The sequence below is a fragment of the Plectropomus leopardus genome, chromosome 11 (assembly GCF_008729295.1).
Source record: "Plectropomus leopardus isolate mb chromosome 11, YSFRI_Pleo_2.0, whole genome shotgun sequence".
NCBI classification, from domain to species: Eukaryota; Metazoa; Chordata; class Actinopteri; order Perciformes; family Serranidae; genus Plectropomus; species Plectropomus leopardus.
Window position 1 is genome coordinate 22,986,940 of NC_056473.1, and position 26,462 is coordinate 23,013,401.

Below are 26,462 nucleotides of genomic sequence, written 5' to 3' on the forward strand. Positions count from 1 at the left end.
ACCAAAACAATGATCTGACAGATGATAATGCGCTCCATAGAGCCAAGGAGAACTCAGTGGAGCTTGCGTCCCATATAGGCTGAGTCCTTAGCAGCTTTCCAGGTTCAAAATTGACTGCTGTTTTTTTTGTTTTTACAGGTTTTTGGTCAGATGCTTGAAATGAGGTCTGCGGTTAAGACAAGCTTAAGAGACTTTCATGTTTTGCCCTACAATATAAAATATGTCAGTAAACAACCTGTTCTTGAACTCTGAAGCTTTTATGTGTCTTAAAAAGGCGATTGCTAACAAGCGGCTAAATGAACTACAGAACATCATCACACCGAACACAGCTTTTCAGCCCCGGTATGGTGATGAGGTTAAGTCATGTGACTGTGGTATAGTTTGTTTATAGCCTACGTTAACTTTTTACCACTGGCAGGTGCATTTAGGCTTCAAAAATCATGATGTTAATTTGTGAAGATTAGTTTGCTGAACAAAACATGTAGTTCGTAAACTACGAGGGACCTTTAGCGATGCTAACGTTCGCGTCAGCCTACATAACAACGTCATCCCTGGAGCGCTCTATTCTCTGTGCGTTTGTCACTACAAGTGACCCCTATCACATTGCATGTTGTCTTTTTTTACACTGTCAATAGGAAAATGATGATTAGAGCGACTTTAAAATGGATTAAAAGAAATTGGATGCAACATTTAAACCTGACTTCCTGGATCATGTTTAATCCTCTCGTTGGTTCCTGTAGCAGCATACCCACAAAAATACAGACCCTTGTAAAGCTGTCCACAACCTGACCAAGTGGACAGTGGAAGTGTTCACATGGGAAATTGTCCATTTAAAAATTGAGAAAAATTTATAAAAGCTCTACTTTATGCAGATAGTCTTTTGCACTCGCACACTAAATTTTTTGGTCTCTTAATCAGAGCTCATTGGCTTGTTTTACAGAAAAAGACATAATGGACACAGATGTCAAAAAGAGAGAGGAGCTGGAATAAGGCGGAGGAAAGAAATGGGGCAAGAGTGTGGGGAGGGGTTTACACTGGAGGCCTTTATATGATGTACTTTGTTTCCTCTACCTTGTGATATTTCTCATTCAAATCATCCAGGAAAGTGTTCATGTGATTATGTCTACTGGTGAATCAAGGTCGTGTGGAAATCCATCTCTCTCTGTTTCTCTGCCTCTCCCCCTCAGCCAACTACTCATGAGGCCATCAAAGTGGGTTTGCACTAGTAAAAACAATTTAATGAAGCGTATAAAAGTCATGCAGCAAATCAAGATAGCGAGCGGGAATGTGCGCACTTGTGTATGCTGCGCTGTCTTTGTAAGGCCCCTGTGTGTGATTTAAAAGCAGAATACATTTCACACCTTGACAAAAATAGCAGATTTACCGTGACCGGCCCACAACAGCATAAGCCCAGGGCTCACATAAATCTGCACAAGCCCAGGCACTCATTTGTTAAAGAGCAGATAGCGTGGATTCGTAGCTCTTTCTTCTGTGTTCTGTGCCAAGCTGTGATTGCATGGTCAAAGGTGGGCTGCTCCTCTGGGAGAGTATTTGTTTAGCAGCGCTTGTTATAAAGAAACAAGAGGGTGTAAATATCAGATAGTACACAAGCGCGGTCTGAGAGTTACCTTTTGGCGAGAAAATAAGAAAAAGAAGCCTTGTTCTCTGTGTTGGCCCCTTTCTTTCCTGTCGTGTGAAGGAATTAGGGAGAATGGCTGCAGGTAGGCGGAACAGAAACAGCATTAGAGACAGGAAGAGACAGGTTCGGGATACACTGCGCCTTTCCAAAGGGGATGGAAACAACTGAATTTGTACGTATGAACAGCAGAACGGTGAAGGAGGGGGTTGTTGAGTTGTTAGGGTGAGTAGGCAAACTGCTAAACCTGCACTCTGGGTGAACCTTTCCACTACTACAGTTCGCTTTACCTCAGTGTTTCTCTTCAATTAACTTCATATAAACTCTCTTTAGAGTGATGACTTTTATTTTAAATGGATTACATGAGACGAAAGAAGCCTAAGTGAGTTTCTTAAATGTCATCTGGATCTCTGTCAGTGACACACGGGACCTTTCCACTGGCCTAATGGAAAACTTGCTTAGCCATGTGACAGAATGAAGGAAAGTGTAGGCCATTAAACGGTGTGATTGAGGGGAGGAGGGAGAAGAGAAGAAAGTCACGCCTTAATTAGTAATGGCAACTTTATGGAGAGGCATGGGTGTTGGATTTAAATGCAGGATTTTAATGGCCCCGTTTTATCACTCCTGCCAGACCAAGTCTCAAACTGCCGACCAATTAAAACACACACTCATGTATGTGTACACCCGGCCTCTCACACACACACACACACATCTACCCCAACCCCCACCCCCACAGACTCATGGGTGTATTCACTCAACCATACACACATGCACACACAGGCCTCACACACAACATCTGCCTCATGCTTTCCCTCCCCTGTATAAATCAGCTGTGGCCCATGCGACCTGGAGCCAGATGCTAAAGTATATTCTGTGTGTCGTTTTACCCCCCAAATAATTCTGCTTTCTCTCACTTTCTTTACCACTTCAACACCTTTTGGTGTCCACTGTAGTTCACTAGTTCTCAGACATATGGAGTTGAACTTTTTGCCTCAGTTCACTTTGTTTTGTTTTTTTTTCACTGCTTTCCTCTTCAACTCTTCTCATGTTTTTCCCCACTTTTAGCTTTATCTTTTGGTCATTTTTATTTCATTTGATTTGCTCTTTATCAATACTATTACCTCATGTGATTTGTAGTATTTACAGATGTCGTTTGTGACCTTTAATCCCGTTCAAATCTGCTGTGTCTGTGTTTTGTCAAGCAAATTACCTACCACATGTCGCCAAAGACAGAAGTTGTGTAATAATATCAGTCTCTTATGAATCAACTTCTGTGATTTGGGGTTGTATTTATGTTATTTGCTTTCTCTGTGCCTCTGTAGTTGTTTCTCTCTAAGTAGCAATGATGTGTGGAAGATGAAGAAACCTCCGCGGACACCGACTCGGTTGCATAATAATCAATTTATTGCAGCAAAGTTCAGCATCCACCAGGCCCCATGGTCTGCCTGGGAGAGGATTCAGGACCAATGCGAATCTCTCCCTTTCAGCTCATGCAAGTCTCTTATATACGTACAGGCATCAATACATTTGTCCGTAAAGCAACTCTTCATCTGCTGTGATCAATCACAAAACCCCACAATTATCTCCTTATTTGGAAGGAGCCTTATTCCATGTTACTTCTAGCCTGGCGCCAGTATTCTACACACTTGTCTTCCAGGCCTAAACATCCCTAGACCACTAACTTCGAGGCCTCCTTGCCTGACCAAATTAGGAACTTTAAGAAACTGAGCATAATACACCACACCTCTTTTCTGCCTCTTTAATTCTCGAGAATTACAGAGGCTGCATTGGAAATTATAAAAGTTTGGCATTTTGGGTGCACGAGGCTTATCTCGCGTCACAGCATGGAGACCCGTTCCAAGAAAAAGCGTGCTCAAATCTATCAGAGAAGCGCAGTCTCAAAAGATGAGATAGATTGCATGTGACAATGTGTGGCAGAATTTTGTTCTGTTTGTTTAACTCACATTTAAAGAAAAAAAAGCATCTTAACACGCTGCATCACCACAAGTGGTGCTGTGTAGTCAAATGTGTCGAATGAAACAGAATTTGTCCCCAGATAATACCAGTCGTGTGCAAAGAGGGCTTGAGATTAAGATAACACAATTTTATTTGTGTATTTCTATTTTTACTACACGTGGTATTCACCTTCTGCCTCATTGCTTAGGCCACCATTTGGCTATGTCAGTTGTTTTGTGCAAGATGGCATTTACATTTGCTCTTGTCTTTTAGCACACGTATTCCAAGAGGTCATGTATATGAGAGTATGGAAAAACCAGGAACACCAGCATTAACCTTTACTCTACTGACAATCATCCTGTAAAAGTACGGGATGCTTTAACAGCCATGATCTTAGTCCTATCCCCTAGAGGCATCATCAGTACCACTCAATACAACTGTAATGATTTCAGGGTCATCAACCAGGCTCTCCCTTTTTATGAGGATGAAAAGTGCAAGACACTGGCATAAAGTCTCAATGGGAATTGCTTCTCACAATCCAGAAGATCTCATCATAATTTTAAGATTTTTGTCATTCGTGTTATTCATTCGTAAGGTCGCTGTGCAAACACTACAAAGATTTAAACATTTGAAACCTGGAGCGACATCACTTTTCTTGTGCTGCTTTCAGATGCCTTTCACAAGTATTTAAACCTTTAAACTTTGAGTAAAATGGTATGATTTCTTTAAAAAACATGGCAAAAATGTACTGAGCAACTGTTTTATTAATTACAAGAAATTAGTAGATTTACAATTTTTTTAATAGCTAGGGAAATAAGAAAAAGCTACAGAAAAACTGCATTTATAATGATCATAATTACATAAAGAGAAAACATTTTACTAAATTATTTGATTTTTAAGCACTTTTCCAGGTCATTTCTTTGTTACTGTTGTTATTTTGTTGTAACTAATTTTTAAGTAATTCTACTACTAATTTCTGGCTAATTTTCGGGGTCATTTCTTCTTCCATTGCATATTGCTTTCTTGCCATGTTTTGAAAGAAATCAAACCAGTTTGCTCAGGTTTTAAAGGGTTAAAGCTGTAAACAGAGGTAATGGTCTGATATTTCTTCCTGTCTTTCATACCAATGTTTTATTGTGTCATCATGCAGATTTGAGTAGACACTTGCCAAAGACCAGCGTGACCACACATTACATACAATTTTAACATTAAAAAGGAGGCCATGTCCCATCACCTGCACTCACAGTGTCCTTATTTTCACATGCTTACATTATCTTTTATCCTTTCTAACCAAGTATCTGTCTGTGCCACTGAATTTTGCAAAGACACAGCTTGTTATCGATGGGGAAAATATAATATTTGGGGCTAATAATTGTTGCTTAATTAAATGTGGAAATTGTGACTTAATTAAATTTTAATCGCCTTGAGCATGCAGTTTAACAGTATGTCGTATTTCTGGTGAGAAATGACACTACATATTTTCCCTGTTTGGTAGCTCCAGAGTACAGCTTTCTTATTTGTTGCACTTTTTGATTCATTCAGTTTGCATTCAAGCAATTTAGGACATGTAGGCACACTGGTGTTCATATTCAGGTCATGTTGAATGTGTCAGATTACATTCTGCTGATGTTTTTTTAATGTTCCACTGGCTGCATTCGTGTTGTCATATCAAAGCAGTATTTACATGTTCAGTCAGGTTTGTGCTGTTGCGCTCAATTAGTTCAAAACATCAACATTTTAGTAGGTAGTAGGTAGTTCTTCCTGTTTTATCTCATTTCTTGTAAGCATTATGTTGACCAAAGTACCTGCATGCCCTTGTCATAAGTTCTCATCATGTGGCTGCAGAGAAAACACATAGGATTTTAAATGGCGCGCTGGGACATTCTTCATGTCATGTGAGATTGACCTGATTTGAATCTAGTGAGAGTGTTAGTGTGACTTACCGGTTCCCCCCCAGAGCACGCAGGGCATCGCTGTAAACGCACAGACTCTGACGTGCCAGTAATTGCTATGGATATTGGGCTCATTTGTCTTTCTGAAATGTCTGGTCTGAGAGACTTTGGCTAATGTATAATTCAACATAGAAAATCAAACACCCCGTCACTGTATCCACCTCCTCATCTCTCTGTGAATTCTGTTCCTCCGTCCCCAGGCAAGACATGGTATGACATGAAAAACAAGCCACTGTTTTCATATCAGTGTGACAACGAATGGAGAGTGGCATTTATCCTCTAGCATATGAGTGTTTAGCCCTGTTTAGTTGTCAATTGAAATAAGAGCATAATCAGTCAGAAGCTTTATGTTCTTGTGTCAATGCTGTAGTTTTTGGTTAGCTTTTTTTCTTTCGGTTAGGTGCTCTTCTTTGCTGTCAGCATCCTTGTCAACTTTCATTGTATGACAGTTCTACAGCAGTATCAGCGGAGCATCTAAAAGACCCACAGTCGTTTGTGTCTTCTGTGCTCTGTTGGGGAGGTGTCTGTTGAGAGCCTGTCAGGAGTCTCTCCTTGATGCTCTGCTGCCAGGCGCCTGTCACTGGGCAGCACCATAGCTCCGCGCTACCGACTTTCCATTACTGCCAAAGTTAAAATTCACTCTCAGTCTTTCTACCTACCAAAGCTGTCATAACTTTTCTTGAATCCCATCAGTGAATGGAACTTTTTCTTGTCATTATGTGTCATCTCACACATTGTGTCTCTGTTCTTGAAAACAAATGTATTATTACTTAAAGTAGGAGTGTGGGATTTTTATATATAAATGAACGTCTGTTACATTCAAGCCCTTGCCAAATGAGTTCATTCAATGCTGATTAAGCCTTTTGCCGCCAGGGAAAGTTCTCTGTTTTTTGCAGTATACTGGAGTTGTAGTGTCTGTGACGACTTTACTGCGCTGGTGCATCGAAAGTGATTTGTTTTATGTCAACCAGCCAGAGCTCAAGGGTGCAGGAAGGCAAGGGGAGACCAGGTTGATGTAGCAGCAGGAGCATGGCTGAAGCAATAACAGAATATCCCGAGAAGCATCCAAGAAAAGTTTCTGGAGTGGATGCTCCAGATACAAAAAAACAGTGGTCACTCAGAGGAGAGACTGAAGTCCAAAAAGGTTAAAGCGAGAGCAGCTGGTGGCGTACTTCACAAGCTTGCATCGATATTGTTTGTGTAATTACTCTCACTGCCAGAGGGGGTAGATAAAAGTTGCATGCGTTTTTGCACATGTTAAATCCATATAGTTTTTCTGTAAGGGTGGTTACCTTAAGAACATGACACGTTTCCAGGAAACCAATGTAAATCCCTAATGTGTGTTTTTACTGACAGTTTTTGTAGATATATGACATTATGAGCTTTAGAGTTGCTGGTCGGCAAATTTTGCTACCACTGAACAGAACCAGACAAGCTGTTTCCTCCTGTTTCTAGTCTTTATGCAAAGCTAAACTAACTGGCTACTGGAGGTAGCCTCATATTTATTGTACATACCTGAGAATGGTTTCAATCTTTCTCATCCACCTCTCATCATACATGTAAATACTGTTAGAAAGGAGACAGCTACTGTTTGCTGATCACACACATTGTTACTGCATTAAGTATGTTGCTACATATCAGGACTAGAATACAATAAAAGATGCCACCTACTTACTAAACGTATCCAAAGGAGGCAAAGACACAAACACTCAAAGGTTATTATTGTGTGCTCTCATTAGCTTGTTAGCTGTCACTTTGCCTTTTTTGCACGTCGACTACAGGACATAATTCTTGGCTTGTTAGCAACATGTCATTGTCAATGAAGTCACCGTTTCTCCGGCCGAACAGTTGTCTGGCAACAGAAACACAAAGACAGGTCAACTAGAGTGCCTGTGCTGTGTTCTACTTTTCATTTAAACTAAAAATGAGTGATCACAGACCAAATGGTGGATGACGGGAAGTTTATAAGACTTATTAACTGTTCTGGCAATAGAGAGAGCTGTGTCTCATTCACTCACCTCAGTAACAAACAACCTCCACTCTATTTGTGTCCTTTAAATGTTTTGCACTTTGGCTGAGAGACAGTTGACTCAGTATTTAGTGGACTTAATGTGAACTTCTTAACGTCTGTGTCCACAGTGATCAATCGCACGATGTGTTTTAGGGGGATTATGACAATACATTTTGTCAAAAATGAGCCAAATGTGTCAAAGTCTGCAAAGCTTTTAGCTCAAAGCCCCAAATCCTTTTCAGGATTGTCTGAGATTTTTATCTCATTGATACTTTGGGGTACGCTGGAGTCCACTGGCAGCAGTCTTTTTCTCTCACTGTCTTATGTATTGTCTTTCTTCTCTCTCTGTCCACTCTCCACGACTAAACTATAACTCTGGGAACAAAAAAAGCTTTCCTGAAGCAATATTTACCTCTTTTATCTCTTATCTAGCCTTGGCCCACTTCTACAGATCCTCACCATAGACTTTATGTCTGTCTGCAACTTTTATCATAGATCATGTTACATACAGTATATGTTGAAAGAACAAGGCCATTTTTTGTATTGAAAAGACCAAAATTGCATGATTCTGTCTCTCATTACTTTGTACTTTGTGTCTGTGTTTCTTAACCCTAACCTCATTGAGTCCAACTAAAGATACGCATTTTTAAGTTTTGGCCACAAACATATAGTTGTATGTTTAATGAGGGCTAAGTAATTCCCAAAAAACAACTGGGCACTGTAGTTTTTGGCAACTTTTACTCAAACACTGCATTTGTTGGCGACTATTTTTTGCCTTTGATTGATACACATTTAGTGTGTTAGTAAGCTATTTAGAGATGCAGGATTCTGTATGTGGAAGTGACTCAAAATAAAGGTTGATGCTAGAATGAATGGATTGAAGAGACAACATAAAGACAGGAAGTTTATGATGCTTTAATTGGTTGTTTTGCCATGAAGCAACTGATGACGTAACATGTTCGCACAGGAAATGAAAGAGTGTTATATTTTGACAACCACAACGATTTTTCTGCCATAATCCCATCTCAGCAGCATGCGTTAAGTCCAAAAGTCCACATCCACGGGTATGTGGAAACTAAAGGAAAGCCGACAGAGGGCCCTCAGGCATGGGCACGGACCTGTCTGACCTCCCGCTGGTTGTCTGGCAGAGGAGCAGAGAACAGACTGGGTCAGTGGGGCTTGCTGGAGGCTGCTTAGGGGCTGCTGGATAAAGCCAGACGGCTGAGAGTCAAGCCAGGCCCCGCAGAGCATCCTGGAGGCCTATCAGGAGCTGGAGAAGCAGTCATTGCGGGGGAGAGAGAGCCAGGGCCTGCAGAGCATGTTGGAGAACCAGAGGTTGGAGGTCTGCGGCTGTCCTCCGATTTCCAAACACCTCTAGGTGTGGAGCTTCCAACATGCTCTGTGGTCTCCTCTCACCCACTATGACTGCTCATTGAGCCTCGGTAAAGCCTCCAGTTTTACAAACAAAACATTTATGAAGAGTTTATAAAATATGATGTTTTGTTATGAATTTAAGTAACTGAGCTGTGGCGTTCTTTCCATACCCTATGACTTCCCCTCCAGCCCTGTCTGGCTCTGTCCCACAGCCCCTATGAAGCCTCCAAGCTCCACTGACCCAGGCTGTGCATTGCTCCTCTGCCAGAGAACCAGAGGGAGGGCAGGGGGGCGGCAGGGTCTGTGTCTACAGCCGTGGGCCATCTGTTGGCTTTTCTTCAGTGTCCACATACTCCTAGATGTTGAGCTGTGAACTTTGTCCACTTTGCGTTTTTCCTGAGAATTTTGTGCCCCTGTTCTTCAAATGTTTGTTTGCTGTGATTAGACAAACAACTTTTTGCGCTCTAGTCGATCACAGCGCAGTAGGGTGGGACTTGTCTCTGTGGACCATCCATTTTAGCACCAGCCCAAAATAAACTACAGTGGACTTCTTTATTGTATGAAGGAAAATATCATCCACTGCAAACTTGTTGCTCAATACTGTGGCTTTAATAATTTTTGGACAATAATGGAGCTGGATAAATTATTTGTTTCATTTTGGTCTTTTAATTGGATTTCTTTACAATAAAAAATAAATCAATACATTCCCTGTCACATCCTTCTGTCTTTCAAAGTTCCCAACTTTCGGAGAGTTGGTCATGTGGTAATTGCAGTGCCCTCAATTGCTATTCCACTATGTCCCACCCTCAAACAATCGTAACTGTAGAGAAGAATGCTCTTCTGAATGACCATGCAAGCTCATCCAACCTACCTTTTAAAATTAAAGGTTAAATGAATAAATAACATCAGTGTAGTCTGAGTCTCTTCCTGCTTTTTTTCCCTCGGGCAGGTGTCGTCAGGCTTGTTAACATTTCTCTTGTCCTGCTGTCCTCTCTGCCACAGACTTCTGTTAACCACTCAACCAATTTAGGCCTAAAGCCAGGTGTGCGTGAGTGAGACAGAGACAGAGAGAGACAACAGATAGAAAGCACGCAGTGAACCTCTGTGTCCTCTCCTGAACAAATGACCATGGACAACAGCTAGACACTCGTTGTCCAGTTGAAGCTGTCAGTTTTGATTCACCGTAGCTCCATTCATTCCCTAGAAATTTCAGGACTGTGAGAACACTAAATGGAAGTGTTTACTTTACGTTAATCTTATTGCACCTGAAATCTGAATTGATTTTTGCATAAACTGGGAAAGGTCAGATGGTTATGTGTCACACCAATAAAACAACTTCATATCCATAGCGCCTTAGGCTTTGGAGCAGCAGATTGAATTGAAGGAAACAAACACAACAGCAGCCAGCTCTCTCTGAAGCAATAAACTCTTAATCATTGAGGAATAAAAAATAACCTGTGCCTGATGGAACCAGAGGCGTGTGTGTGTGTGTGTGTGTGTGTGTGTGTGCGCGCGCACGTGCATGTGTCTGTGTGTCTGTGTAAGCTGGAATGAGTACTGTATGTGTGTAACTCCAGCAGGCATCGAACCACAGACTGAGTTGGAGCAACACCCACTTTTGGCCAGCTGAATGAAAACAAAATCAAACCCTCATATGTCACTGGGTGGCCCAGGAATGATGAAACGTGATGAAACAACACTGCTGGATGCCTGCTGCCATTTTGCTCCGTGATTGGTACTTTTTATTATTTCCCCTTGGATATTGATTTTCTCTCCTCTCTGTTGAACTTGTGGGGCCAGCGAGCAGGACTCTGCTTCTTCCTGCTGCTCCCTGTCAACACTATTTCACAGAGGACGCACCCGTACACAGCTACATTCGCACACACTCAAAGACAAAATTCTGTGTGGCCGTGTACATATGGTGCAAATGCCCTAGTGCCTGCCAGGCCAAAAAACCTTCCTTGAAGGAATTAATCAGAGAATCTATGGGGCCTGACAATGACCAGAACTTCCCGCAAAGCTTTGAAAAATAGGTCACATAGGTGCACATGCAGCATTTTAAGGGTTTATATGTTGTGCTTGAAAGGCTGATGTGACAGCAGCAGAGTGTTGGACCCTCCCCCTACATGTATACATGCAACTAATACACCGCGAACTATGAGTCACAACGTCAGCTACCATTAATCCTCATTTAATATTTAACAAAAAACATGTTTCTTTTTGAGTCACTTTTTATGCTTAGCACAGAGCCATGTCCTGTCTTTGCAGCAGTACACTAACCAGACACAGCCAATCGTGCCAAAAAAAAAATAAATCTTGAGTAGAAGACCATGACATGTGATCAAAACTCTGGAAAAATATGGCTTTTTGGGGTTTTTTGTATGTCCATGCATATGTACATACATCCCATTCTCGAAAACACAATAGCTCATGAAAGCATTTAGGGAACCTCTTCAAATTTGGCACAAACGTCCACATGGACTTAACAATGAACTGATTACATTGTAGTGGTTAAAGGTCACTGTGACCTCAAAAAACATGTTTTGGCCAAAACTCAAGAATTCATACGGACATTACGACAAAATTTCATACAAATGTCCAATAAGATAAAATGATCAAGTGATGACATTTTATAACCAAAAGGTCAAAGGTCAATTTCACTGTGACATCATAGCATTTTGCAAAACCACTTTTCTGGCCATTACATCAGAACAGAAGTACAGACATTTGATCAGATACTGAATTGGTGACACTAATCTTGGGTGTCCATGTTAAAACTGTGCTGATTGTATGGAACCTGTCACTCATATTTTAGAATATGTAGCTTCTTTGCAGCGACATCCATACTTGAAGCATTATCAGCTGCCATGGCAACATATGAGTCTGGACAGACATGGATGTAAACTGAAACTTCACTGGTTTGCAAAGGCATACAACTGCAAGGTCGTCTCTTTAATTTTGTCAAACCACTGCTTCCAAGTTGAAAAATGAACCATGTTGTTTTTCAAATTAAAGTTACATTTGTGATGGTTCAACACTGTGACTCACAGTTCCAACTCATATTTGGTCCCCACTATTTGTGTCCTTCCATGAGTGCCGTGACAGCCGTCTGCTTCGACCTTGAGGACAATCACCCTGAAATAATGACACGATGCTGAAGCCTTTTGTGGCCCTGCTGAGGTGCTCCCTGCTGCTGCTCAGCATGATGTCACACTGCGACCTTGTTTGTTGTTCTTTTATATGTGCACTTGTTTTGGGATATGTGTGCCTCTGTGTTCATGTGTCAGCGCTGGGTGTGAAGGAGGAGCATGACATGTAAATATTGTGCAAAACAAATGCTGGATTGGGCTTTTTATGTGTCAGATATTGGTGCTACAAGAATCAAAAACAGTAAATGTGTGTATGTTTGTTTTGCATACACATGTGGAGGCATTTGCATGAGCCTAAGGAGGGTGTTTATATTTGTATTCTCAACCCGCAGGTTGGAAAATGACCTGTCTCCTGTGATTATATCCCGAGTAACCAGAAGTGACGTGGTAATTGTGAAATCTATTTAAAAGAATTGTAGCCTCTCTCTCTTTATTCCTCTCTCCATTCTTCTCTCTGTTTTCAGGTCATTACTAGATCTTCCTCTTCACACCTACTTGTCACCGCCTTGTTCCTATGGCTCATTTCTCGCTCTGCTCACGGTCGACTTTCGCAGTTTTCTTGTTCTATGCTCATTCCTTCCTCGCCCCTCACGGCCTTACGTTTATGTTCTCTGTCCATGTGCCACACTTTTCTTTTTTCGCCTTTATCCTCTCTCTCCTCTGCCTAAGTGTGTTTATACAAAAACCCAGCATCAGATCGATCCTGTGATGTTGCGAAGATCAATAACACTGAGAGTGTCACAGCTTAGCCTGCAAACAGTGACGGACGGCTTCTGCTCACCTTATACTTTCCACATGTTGACATTTAGTTTTCTCCTCTCACTCAATCCTCTTTTCTCTCCATCTTTGCTTTCACACACAGTGGCGTCCCTTCCTCCCTGGTCTGAAATATGAAGTGATAGACTCTGCCTACATCTCCCTATACACTGGTAAGAGCTGCTCTGCCCTGCTGATACATTGCATGGAAACATTTTCTATCACTTTGTCTTGGAAATAAAATAATAACAATGGACTTAAAAGTTTTCTGCTTATGGCTAAGAAAAACAGGGGATTCTATAATGATAGAAAAAAAATGCTTTCTCTTTTCTATTTCTGGTTCTTTTGTCTCCCTGAAAGCTTGCCAGATAGAAACAGGAAATAACAACAACTTCATTAGTCTAGTCTGGTATCGATCAGTAGCTTAATGTCACAGAATCAGCCTTTTCTGAACCAAGATGTGCTTCTCTCTTGTCTCTCAAAGAACCCACATTTATTGTCTCAGTCTCGATGAAGGCTTGAAATCAATATTTTCCTTTATCTTGTATCTAGTTTCTTCTCATAGACTAGCTGCACACTGCGAGCACGTCTTCTCTATGTGAGGCCAAAGAGAACATACCGAAGCTAATAGATGCTCTATTTTTCCTCCGTGGGTGTCATTCGTAGCAGAGATGAGAGCACTAGCTCCTGAGTAGATGTCTAACCTCTGTAGCTCCAAGAATAGCAGCGTGTTGCAGGGATTCAGTATCGTTAACAAGGGAAAATGCCAGCTGCACAGAGAAGATGTCATTTTAGGCAAAGTTTTAGGTTGCTAGGGATGTATGTCGTCTTGTTGATGACCGGCAGGGAAGAACGAGGCCTTGTACTGTATATGATGTCACCTGCTGGATTTGTGCATCTCCTCATCTGTCTTCCTCCCACCCATCCATTCCTACTCCTCCCTTTATGTCATGCTCTCCATCCCACTGGGTTTCTCTATTTTCTTACTGTGGATAGTGTTTGACATTCATTCCCGTTTAACAGAAACATTTGTAAGCTTTCCCTGTGATACTTGTCCTCTGTGTTTTTCAGTTTAATTAGGTCTCTGATTGGCTTTCAATTAGCATCACTGTGTGTTAAGCAGTTGTAGCACTTAATAAGAGGGTATCGTTTTTTAGTTCATGCCCAAACTATGAGCCTCATTCTCAACACTTCAACAACTTAATGGATGTAGCAACCATGACGTGACCAATTGGTTTTTAAGCCTTGAGTCTGGTATTTCTGTGTGATCATCTTGGTTTTCTGAGGTTGGAGCTGTGGAGAAGCGAGGAATGGATCTGACTCAGAAGCCCTTTTTACACAGAGATCACGCTGAAGGGCCGCTACGAAGTCCCTTCTTTGTGCTTTATTTGCATTTTTACACAGAACCAAATAATGGTGGCATCATGCCATTGTAATCTCTGATTTTAGACAGCATGCCAGCATTGCAGAATTAGAATCAGTGCGACTGGCTCAACGTGTAACACAACAGCGTCGGCCTATAGTATGACATTTAACATACACGTCGACACTGCTTTATAAACAATAATGAAGGCAAAACATGGAAATAACAATCATTTACCATCCCTGTATAGGGCAGCTGATCTCCTCCTTTGTTGAGTTAGCTGCTAACTGCCATCAGCTACTTTTTAAATCCTCTGACTGTGGGTTGCGCACTTAATATATCATCAAAACGTCACACCCATGCTGCTCATGATCACATCCTGCCGGCTGTCCCGTTTTTACAGACATTGTTTTGGCACTTTTAATACCTTTGACACTGGCTTAAAGACATGAGAACTCTGTCCCCCCAACCCCCATTCGGCAATTGTACCTTTTACACAGCACGGCAAGGTGGATTAACAGCGTAGAATTCCCACCTGTGTAAGTCAGGCAGTGTAAAAGAGGCTATAGTCTGTAGTGACACCTCACAGATGGCCCGCCACTCAAGCATCCTTAAATATGCGTTACTTTAACACTAAATAAAATGTAAATGGGTCAGTTAAATAAAAATTCACCCTCTCTACATTTGTCACAAATGTTGGAATTAGCTGTAGAGGCTAAAACCACTTTGTGTACCAAGCTGTAAACATGTTTATTTCTACTATTAGTTTGGCATTTCAACATGGGTGTCTTTGCGGATTGCCTTTTTTTTGGCATTTGAGCTTGCTGCTTAATTTCGACATGAGAGAGCCCAAAAAGTGACCCTGAACTAGCTTTTTCAGCTCATGTCCCAAAACCAGGAATAATTGTGCCAGACTGATTTTTTGACTATCCGTGTAGCAGTAAGCACTTTATTTTATTTTGCATACTATTCAGTGATTATAGAAAATATCCAGAATGAAGTATCTCATCTTGATGGTTTTCTCACCATCCATCTTCGTAATAAAAAAAAATCCTGCAGACCCAAACTGTGTGTTATTGAATTTTTACAAATTAATTTACCATTTATGTCTGCATAATTGTGTATGGTACATAACATTTTAGTTTGCAAGGCAGTTCAGTACAATTCGAAAATAATTTCTCATGGGTTCAAGCCAAGCCAAGTCTTTAATGGTGTGATCATACTTTTTCGCTTCAGAATCAGTGAAAATACCCATAAAAGTGCAATCCAGATGGTAGCTTTTAATTAATTAACCCCATCGCACATCCATGCACATTTACTACAGAGACCAAGATATTCAAATAAGCACAAAACTATAAATGATTGCCATATTTGTGTTGTATTACCATGTGAATGAGGTCTTAATGTCTGTGTCATACAGAAAAAATGCAGATTTTTTTTCAGTCACAACGAAACTACATCTGTGCAACATTATAGAAATTAATCAAGAGAAAGAGGAGATGAGTTCAGTTGTTTCCCTCATTTGTTTGCTTGTTTTGGGGATGTCTGTGACATAGATAATTAGTCAGTCTTGGCAAGGCTTGTGTGCAGTGTAAACCAGGTATGTGATCAACAGATGTCTTATTGTTAGAAGAAAGGAAGTCTAAAAAGAGGCTTTCTCTGTGTGGCTCGAGACACACAGTGAATGTGCACACTCCACCCTCTGGAGGATAAAAATGATGCTGACCACCCTGTTAATTATAAAGCATTTCTCCCATCAGGCCTTGCTTCTGACATACCATTAATCACAGATGCTCTCTCCTCCTCCCCTCCTATCGATTGGTATAATTATGACTCTGCTCTGCTCTGTATTTGTTTTCTTCCAACTTGTTTCTGATCTCACACTTCAGCTTTTGTTTCGTCTCTCCTCCTCGTCCTCGTCTTCCTTTTTTTTCCATCTTCCCTGCTGCACTTTTTGTCTTATCTGTCATCATTCTCCAGTTTTTCATGATAAGTTAAGATTTATGATTGCAGCACAAAAAACGTGCATGATATTTTCCTGCCAATGGCTCACATCAAATTTGTCTGTCGTTGATCTAATCACAATAAAATAATAACCCCTCTCCTTTTTCTGCATCATCTCTGCATCTCCCCGTCTCTGTATTTTTTCAGATGAGTCCAATCTGAAGATGAACAGCGTGGACCACATCCCCCAGACCTTGGCCAGTCACATCCATCTCCCAGAGGAGGCTCAGCCCCAGGGTCTGGAAGGCGGCAGCATCATACGGCATGGAGCGGATATGTTAAAGCCAGACCCCAGGGACACCTTCTACAGCAGTAAATCTGCCAGTCATCGTTTTAGGCTGTCCTCATCCTGATTTTCTTGCCTGTCATTTTTTTCTAACTGACTGATGATGATAGTCTGAATGCAGCTAAATTGACAGCCAGAAAAACTTTGAGCCAGTCAGTCATTTCTTCTGCCTGGCTATGTTCCATTTTTTGTGTTTTCCTCCTTGTTTTGTTATCTTCCATCTTCAGCTCTTCAGTTTGCTGAACCCAGTATTCCATATATATATATATATATTTATATTTGTTTGTGCCTGATCTTTAATATTTACCTCCCCTTCTCTCTTTCTCCTCTCTCCTCAGCTCCTATGATTGACCCCTCCCGACTGGAAAACGTTCTTCCGGCTTGTCTCTACTCTCCAACCTATGTAGTCAAAGACTTTCCCATCGCCAGATACCAGGGCCTGCAATTTGTAAGTCGTCTTTTTATCACACTACCTATAGATCACAAAAAAACCTGCCACCCAGGACCCGCGGGGCCATCAGAATTGCAACCAGTTATAGCAGTAGCCAGTTAAAGGAGCGGCGTGCAGGATTTACTGGTAAAGGGTTGTAGATTGCAATCAGCTGAAACTTCTGCCATGTGCCAAGAATGAACTCCTGGTTTGGATTATTTTAATGTTGACTGTGCAGGAGGTTTGTCCTGGGAGCTGAATTATCCTCCTCATTCTTTCCAAAACAGACATGGTAATTTAAATCGCTAAAAACACAGAATAAAGCAGTTCCATGTTATAAATCTGTGTTGTTCCAATGACGTTTGTCTTGTTGCAGAAAGGCTGCTAGCCCAGCAACTGCCAATGTGTGCTCACATTTTTCCTTTGATAACTTAAGAGCCGGACGTTGAGGAGATTTTTACAGGAAGCAGCATTGTCCACAGAGGTCTCTTCCTCTCCATCACAAATGTACAAGTTGAATAAAACTGGTAGATGTACTGAATAAAGCAGTTTGATGTTACAAATCTGTGTTTTTCCAGCTTTGTTTGGCTCGTCATGAAGTGGCTGCTGATTACGTTGTCCAATGCGAAAACATGAATGGCCTTATCTAGAGCCAGTGTTTGGTTTGTCCATTCTCGGCTGCTGAAAAACCATGGTGGTGCAACATGTCAATTAACATAACCTAGGAACCGCTCCCTATGTAGATATAAAAAACTCATTCAAAGGAAATAAAAACACAACAATTCATATTTTACAGATTTTATACACTGAAGAAAACGTTTATTTTATTATATGATAATCCATTTCTATCAATATATTCCCCTGAATCCGACACACTGGCCCTTTAATCTGCTCAGAGTCAATGTAATAGTCAGATCAATTAGACAGAGAACAAAAGAGCAGAGAAGCTGATTTGGAGTGCCATTGCATCTCTTCCTTTGCATCAAAACACAGAAAGGAAGCAGGAAATGTTGAGCGCTGCTTCCCCCTTTAGGACAACACAAGTTACTGCAGCAGCTGCGGAGATCAGTGTTGAGCTGGAAGTGAGAGCTGCAAAAACACAGCAAATCCGTTTTAGATTTGACAGGAATCACTGTAACCAAACACAGCATTGTGTAAAGTGAGTGAGTGATTTTGATTAAATGCTGGTGTTAATCTAATTCTCACAGAGTGCCACTAAATGAGAATTATCAGTGTGGTCAGAGGTTATTGCATTTTTGATTGACATTTAACTCTCCATCAGGTCTATCTGTCCTTCGTTTACCCCAATGACTTCACCCGTCTCACCCACATGGAACGAGAGAACAAGTGTTTCTACAGAGAGTCCCCTATCTACTTGGAGAAGTAAGAACATTATTGCTTTTATCTCACAGAGAGCAAAGGGAACATTTGTCTCTGTCTTGCATATATGAGCGAGTACACTGATTATGCAGAATGACTGCTCAAGTGCCTGTGAGTTTGATGGCAGTGATTCATGCGACCTCTCACCAAGAGATTAAGTTTAATATGCTGCGAGGCACATTGAAACTTCAACCTTCTTTTAATGTGTGCGTATTAATGTGTGTGTCTTGCCTCCTCTCGCGTCTGCCAGGTTTGGTTTTTACAAATATATGAAGATGGATGAGGAGGAAGATGACAGACCGTTCTTCTTCCCCAACCCAGATGGTAACTAATAATGAACCGACACAGTCATGCATGCAGTCACATATACCTACACACATGTACACACTGTTTTGACTTTTTATCATCCGTGCCTCCAGATTTCCTAGAGGAAGAGGAGGTGGTGGATGTTGAGGACGAGGCGGAGATCGTTGGCACACAGTCGCCCAAAAAGCCCTCTCACCCCAGCCAGATCAGCCACACCTCCAACCCCTCTATTCAGCACTCAAAGCCTGTGCCCACACCAGCTGGAAGAGAGGGGGAAGAAGAGGAGGAGGACCTTGATGAAGAGGGGGAAGGAGCGGTTAACAGTATCATACGCCGCAGAGAAAGGAGACACTTCCCTCACAGAGATGGACAGATGGATAGGGATCTGGACAGAGACTGGGGGAGAGATCACACAGACATGAGACAGGATGCCAGTAAGGGACTTGAAGAGACCCAATCCAGGGTCCTTGACCCTGACATGGACAGCGTGGTGCGGGGTCGCTCCTTGTCTTGGATCCGCACTGGCCCTGCAGAGATGAGCCCTGGCAGGAAAGGAGGAGCAACAGGTGGTGGTGGAGGAGAAGAGAAAGGAGCTGAAACTCCGCCTAAACTGAGCAAATCTTCACTCCTTTTCCCCCAAAAGTCCTCCCTGTCTGCCCTCGCCAGCCGAGCCAAGCAGATCCTCAGCAACTCCGCCCATAGCAACAACCTCCATGATAAAAACAACAAGTTTGGAAACAAGAAGGAGAAGAGAGAGGAGAAAAAGATCTACATCACCAGGCCTCGACCTGCCAAGGAGCGGGAGAAGGAGAGGGAACGGGAGAGGGAGCAGCGTCGGGAGAGAAGGGAGGAGAGGGCATCTCGCCACCCTAGAGAGGTGTTCCCGGGGGTCTTTCTGTACCAAACTGGCAAGACCACAAGGTTGGTCAACTTAGGTGCTAAAGGACATGCTGGGGGAGGCATAACAGGAGGAAGGAGTCTTGTTAGTGCCCCTCAGCTCTGGCCCAATCCCCCAACAAAAGAGGGTAAGACATCTCCCAATGGAAGCATCAACATACAGAATGAAAGTGTACAGAAATCTGCTAGAAGGGCAGCAGGGGCAAACCAAGCGGAGAAAAGCGCAAGGAAAGGGGAGCACTGGGATTTAAAGACTACTGTCTCTGCAGATGCACCCGACAAAGTTGACCCTCTAACCTCCCTGTCCCCTCATCAAGATCCCCCTCCAGTTACCCAGCAAAGGTTGAACTCCACAGCAAACACGCTCCAAGGTCAAACACGGGTCACCTCTTACCTCAGGACCTCCGAGATCACAGAGTCACAGCAGCAGCCGGACCCGGACCCCAACCCAGCAGAGCTGGACCAGGATACAAACCGCTCTAATCCTGACCCTGACCCTGATCCTGAGCCTGAACCTGAAGAGGGAGAGATGTCGGACTACAGCTACGAGGAGGTCGAGGCTCGGCCAGGTTGGGCAGAGGAGAGCATCAACTGGCAGAGGACCTTCTCAGTCAACCCGATGGACTTTGAGCTGCTGCGATCTGACTGGAACGACCTGCGCTGCAACGTGTCTGGCAACCTCCAGCTGGCAGAGAGCGAGGTGGTAGACGTGTTGGCGCAGTACATGGAGAAACTCAACGAACGCAACGGAGGGTGAGAAAAAAGGGAACAGAGTTGGAATGATGTGAAACTAAAAGAGGGTTTATGTTTTCCTGCAACCTTTTAAGTTCAAATGTGGCTTTTTATGCTAACCATTATGTAAAGCAAGAAGTAATTTCACTGAGAACATATTGTTCATGCCCTGGTGCTTTGACTTCATGTTAGCAATCCTCTATATAATTATTACCATTTTCTCTAGCAGTGCTCAGAAACCTTGATGTTATTTGTGTAAAGTAGCTTGGCCACTGACTCTGTTTTCATTTTCCTCCCAAATCACACCATGCCAACTTCACTTTGCTTCAGCAGCCACAATTTTTAAGTGGTATGCTTCCAGTCAAACAATAATTAATCCAGTTGTGAGAATAGTATTAGATATAGTGTTTGCATTTGCATTGCCTGCCTTTCTCTTGTATGACATTTAAGAGCCGGTCTCTGCTTTCTTAAGTTTTTCTCCTGCCTCTGCCCCAGGATCTACACCCTGCTGCGTATCGTCAACGTTGAGAAGCGGCGCGACTCTGCAAGAGGAAACCGTTACTTGGTAGAGCTGGAGCTAATGGAGAGAGGTCGCAGCGTGGTGCGTCTGTCAGAATACATTTACCTGCTGCTTCACCGCAGCAGGCAGGGAGAGGAAAGTCTAGAGAACACTGACTTTGCCCCCGCCTCTGCACCGGCCCCGGCTCCATCAGCAGCCACGTCCACCCTCACCACCCCACCTCCCCCTCCCTCCACCAAGTCACCCGCCCGGCCCGGAGCGACCCCCTGGAGCACGGCCTATGCTAAGCCTTTGCTTTGTCAGCCACTCATGCTGCAGTGGAGGAGAGATGTCATGGTGCACTTTGTGGTGCCAGGTTAGTCAAAAGGGGGACTTTGATCAATTTTCAATACTAAATAAATGGTATAAAAGCAACTGTTAAACTAAGATTATAGGTTATAATTATAGATTATAGTAGGTTTTATTTTCTACTCATCCAGAGAAAATTCAGTACAAAGAAATATACAGTACATCATGAAAGGAAAATAAATATAAATATATTTAATATTTATAAATATAGCCATAGCAGGAGGCATTGTGTTTTTGGGTTGTCCATTCGTACGTCAGTCCCATACCTGTGAACCCAATATCGCAAGAACACAGTGAGGGAATTTCTTCAAATTTACCACAAACTTAGACTCACTAATGAATTGATTCGATTTTGGTGGCCAAAGGACAAATGTCAAGATCCCTGTGACCTGCATCCGTCTAATACTCATCAATATCTCAAAAATGCCTTGGGAATTTCTACATATTTGGCACAAACGTCTACTTCGACTCAAGAAAGAACTGATTAGATAAATAAATAAAATGTATTTGGCTATAACTCAAGAGCTCATACTCTTATCATGACCAAATTTCATAAAAATGTGTGATAGGATATAATCATGGAGTGATGACATATTATATCCAAAAAGTCAATTTCACTGTGACATCATGTTGTTCTGCAAAAAAAAAAATTTTTTTGGCCATCATTCAACGCCATAACAAAAGGGGAGACATTTGTCAGCCACAGAATTTGAGACACTGCTCTTGGATGTCCTTCCTGAAACTGTGCTGATTGTACAGATCTTCTGTGCTGCGAGGTTGGAGGTGTGTGTGAAGCATCCATGTGCTTCTTTGCAGCAACATCCATATTTAAAGCAATGTCTACTGTCATGATTACATGAGTCTCGACAGACATGGATGTAAAATGTAACTGCAACTTGACCGATTTGTTTGCTTTTCCTAACTTACCATCTGCTTTTGTCTTTTTTCTAACTGTCCAGTGAAAAACCAGGCTCGCTGGGTACAACAGTTTATCTCTGACATGGAGAATCTTCATCGCCAGACAAAGGATGACAATTTCAGCATCATCATTGTCGACTTTGAGAGCGAAGACATGGACGTAGAGCAGGCACTAAGAGAGAGTAGTGTGCCAAGGTGTGTGTGTGTTTGCAACACAGTCAGCCATGTAAAAGGACTTTAATTACATTTTGAAATATTTTAGAACAAGTTTAAGGTTTTCCAAATGATTTGTGTTATATTTGTTTTATCAGATATGAATATCTAAGGAGAGAAGGCAACTTTGAGCGCTCAGCAGGCCTGCAGATCGGAGTGGACACTATTGAGGTTAGCGAAACAAACATACACACAGAGGCAGGACAACAGTGTGTGAGCTGGCAGGAAAAAAGCCACTCACTGAAGGTCAGCCACTCACATTGACCACATAACCTTTACTGATGGACAGACAGAAAGAACACTCATGCATAATGAATGCATCACTGCTACGGCAGTCTGTCAGGGGCTGTGGATCTCGTCTTAACCTCCGAGCCTCCTCCTGCTTCCCTTCGCCCTCTCCCACAGAGCCCAGCTGTGGGTGACAGCGAATCGCTTAGACAGTTAGCTGCATTCCCTCTGTCATGTGTATGCCATGGCTGTCACATCCATTCACTTTTGCAGGTTATTTGTGTGCATGTGCCTTTAACGCCGCTCTCTGGCTGTCTCCTCTGTCACACACGCGTGCACACCCACCCACAGGGGCGTGGAGCGGCTGGAAATTTGGACAGACGTTGATCCGTCAGTTGAGTGTCAGTGCTGTCACGGTGGGATGACAGGGCCGTCACTCATGTCTGAATGACCTGCAGGCTCTGGAAGTGAAGACAAGTTGCTGATGCTGAGCCCAGACTTCTCACTTTCTTTAATCCTAAAATCCTATATGCAGCATATATGAACATCTAAGTGCATGCACACATTTGCTTCAGCTAGTACACAGAACCACAGAGTTAGAGATTATTTCAATTTATTGAGCATGTACGTTTGTGTTCTCTTTTTCAGGATAGCCACAGCATTGTGTTCCTGTGTGATCTGCACATCCACTTCCCTCTCAACATCTTGGAAAGCATCAGGAAGCACTGTGTGGAGGGACGCCTTGCTTTCGCCCCCATTGTCATGAGACTCAGCTGCGGCAGTTCGCCAAAGGAGCCTGATGGTAACAAACAACAAAACACACACGCATTATATGCATGCCGGCACACGTCTGTGCTCATACAGGAATAATCACGCTCACGCATTAACATAGTTTTTAAGTCTTTTTTAGATTGACTTGTCACTCAGACTCATTCCCCAGTCTCAGACAAGTACTTTGAATTCATAATACAAATTTTCAATTTACATGCAGAATAAACGCTCTTGCATCAGAAGCACATGTTCTGTGTAGGCATCAGATCACTGTTGATGCAATGGTGTGCAAGGGACCAATAGTTCCTTTTAACTTTCTTTTTGTTCTTTCCGCAGGTTACTGGGAGGTGAACGGCTTCGGCCTGTTTGGAATTTATAAGTCTGATTTTGATAAGATTGGAGGGATGAACACAGAGGAATTTAAAGACCGCTGGGGTGGAGAAGACTGGGAGCTGCTAGACAGGTAACCCAGCAACAAACCAACACAGTTGCCCTACAATGAATACTAGTAGAAGGGAGTTTTTATTTTTTATTGCGACTTAAAGATGTAGACCCAACTCCATGCTAACGTTTGAAGTTATAGTTAAACATTGTATGCTTTTTAGTGGTAGTTGCATTGTACCAGCTTGCATCATGTTGCATTGCAATTCATTACTGTTTTAATATTCATATATTGCTTGTCACCATTGTGCCTCATGTGTACTAAATTCAGTAAATGCCCTCTTTTAAAGCAATGGACAGTGTGCCAGTAGGGTGCAAAAAAACGACAAAAAACACAAGGGAAAACAGGACTTTCCTGCACAATGACAATTGTAAGCTTCCAGTGAATTGATGAGGGATTTTTTTAACCAACAAGGTCTTGGATTCAGTGTGTGTACCTCCCATTCTTTCAAATGTCTTCTTTACTAACATCAGGTCAGGCTACGGCTATTAAACGTGTTGCAATGATGAGCTGAATTTGGGTATAGAAGCAGCCAGTTAATGGTTTGGTTTACAAATAGAAATATTTTCGGGGTGCCTGGTGGCTCAGTGGATAGAGCGGCGCCCCTTTATACAGAGGCTGTATCCTCACCACAGCGACCACGGATTCAGTTCCGGCCTTGACCTTTTGCTGCACGTCACCCCCTCTCTCTCTCCTCCTTTCATGCTCAAACTGTCCTGTCCATTAAAGGCAATAAAAGCCCAAAAAATAATCTTTAAAAAAAAAAAAAAGAAATATTTTCTCACCTACCTCTTGCACTATTGATCCATGCAGGCGATCTTGGTTTAATATGTCTTAAGATGTCGACCTCTCAGATTTCTGCACTCACCAACATAATAGGGAAGGATATCATTTCATAGTTGGTGCTATGAAATTGACTTTTTAAAGTTGGATTTTTAAATGCTTTGTGTGTAGGATTTAGGGGCATCTATTGTCAGAAATTAGATCTTAAATGTGTAACTATGTTTTCATTAGTGTATAATCACCTTAAAATAAGAATGATTTTGCTTTCGTGACCTTAGACCAAGCCGTTTATATCTACATACAGTGTTGGTCCTCTTCCACAGAGTCTGCCATGTTGTTTGCATGCAAATCAGTCCTACATATTGGACATTTAAGCATGAAAAATATACTTTCATTCATATTAATTTTATTGGGGTGGGATCAAAACCTGAGCAAATAAAACCAAAACTGTCTGCATGTTATGATATCACCAAATGTAAGTTGGCTAAACTGACACTTGAACAGAAAAAGAAAAAAAAAATTATCAGGCTATTGAAGACAAGTACAGTTACTGCTCTTTCGTATTTTGAACATGACCCAAGAACAGTTGCTGTAGCTCTTAACCGTGTATTTTCTCCTGTTAAAAAATAAAGCTTGTTGCTTCCCTTTTAAGGGGATGTTCACAGATGAGCAAATGCAGGTAAGTGACCATTGACTGCCAAGGCGGTAATGTGGGCAGTGCAGGTTGTGACGCAAACAGAAAGCTAGTTTGCGAGCAAGTATTAGCTAGATTGCTTTAAGATACAGCAAAACATTGTGCTATTGGTACATTTTCCATTTTCTCATATTCCCTGCCTGCTTTCCGCCTTATTGACAGCCAAGCAGCATCTTTCATGTGGGGCAGTTTGTATTTTTTATTGCAAATATTGCACTATATCAGCTGCTTAAACATGGCTACCGTCACTGTCTCATCAAGACATACTTCTTTGCTATTGGTTTAGGCAGCAACTTCGCTGTTAAAAGTCCATCAAAGTTAAACTCCACGCGATGAAAAGATGCGAATTTGCTTAGCCACCAGAAGCAAGCGTTTTATTCACCCTTTAGCAAATGTTAGATGGAAGTCAACAGGAGGCAAATATTTGCCAGTGTTGATTTCGCTCATGTGTGGCCGTACCCTGACGCAGCATGATTGAAAGAATCTAGTTTTTACTCAGTGTGTCTCCCTCCTGCCTCTCTAGGGTACTGCAGAATGGTTTGGAGGTAGAGCGACTACGCTTGAGGAACTTCTTTCACTACTACCACTCCAAACGCGGCATGTGGAACGCCCAGAACAAGAAAACTCCTAAGGGATAGTGCCCCCTGCTGGTCAGAGGATTCTGAACCTAGCTGCAGATCCACTGTGTGTGAGAGAGAGACCTGTGGGAGCTCGCTCACTGCCTGAACTCTGCCTTTTTTTTGAAACAGGCTCCTCTCGGGGACGCCTCTGTTTCTCCATCGGCCTCTCTTGTATGCTTGTCTGTACAAAAAAAAACAGTCCAAATCTGAATTGTACAAGCGAGCCGTTTACGCAGATAGACCTGAGTCATCACTTTGCCTCACTGACTGAACTACTGTACAGAGAGAAGAGTTATTTTTGTTTCTCCTTCTCTCTGTCCTTTTTTTGGTGCAATGTTTTCAGACAGACTGGAAAGCAGCTGTTTTTGTGTGAGTGGTTGTGTGTATGCGTGGGTATGTACATATATAAGTGTATGTGGGTGTGTTGCCGCTTGTGTGTGCTTATGGTGACAGGAAGCACCTTTTTTTCTAACAAGGAGATGTGAAGACAACCTAAGATCTTTTTTTCTAACACGCTCTCACGAGGGAGCCTAATAGAATGTGTGTCAACATGTTATTCAGATAGATTCAGACATGGTGGCGTAGATGGAGTAGAGGAACTGTCTTTGGTAAAACACTATTTCTAAATATCAACTACTACCTGTTGGATATCATTAACCAGAACGACCGAGGTGCTGAAGTTCTCCTGATACC

At 42.3% G+C, this 26,462-nt stretch overlaps 1 protein-coding gene across 1 annotated transcript in view; it reads left to right on the forward strand.

The window, feature by feature from the left end:
• b4galnt4a (beta-1,4-N-acetyl-galactosaminyl transferase 4a) overlaps window positions 1–25,925 on the forward strand; it is a 162,586-nt gene extending 136,661 nt beyond the window's left edge. The window contains exons 9-20 of the mRNA XM_042495373.1: window positions 12,941–13,007; window positions 16,349–16,513; window positions 16,826–16,935; window positions 18,200–18,300; window positions 18,548–18,621; window positions 18,717–20,253; window positions 20,728–21,107; window positions 22,060–22,213; window positions 22,330–22,402; window positions 23,108–23,261; window positions 23,567–23,693; window positions 25,673–25,925. Of these exons, the coding sequence (XP_042351307.1) occupies window positions 12,941–13,007; window positions 16,349–16,513; window positions 16,826–16,935; window positions 18,200–18,300; window positions 18,548–18,621; window positions 18,717–20,253; window positions 20,728–21,107; window positions 22,060–22,213; window positions 22,330–22,402; window positions 23,108–23,261; window positions 23,567–23,693; window positions 25,673–25,787 (3,057 nt within the window). The 3' untranslated portion in view covers window positions 25,788–25,925. The remainder of the gene's footprint in view (window positions 1–12,940; window positions 13,008–16,348; window positions 16,514–16,825; window positions 16,936–18,199; window positions 18,301–18,547; window positions 18,622–18,716; window positions 20,254–20,727; window positions 21,108–22,059; window positions 22,214–22,329; window positions 22,403–23,107; window positions 23,262–23,566; window positions 23,694–25,672) is intronic.
• Window positions 25,926–26,462: the final 537 nt, after the last annotated feature.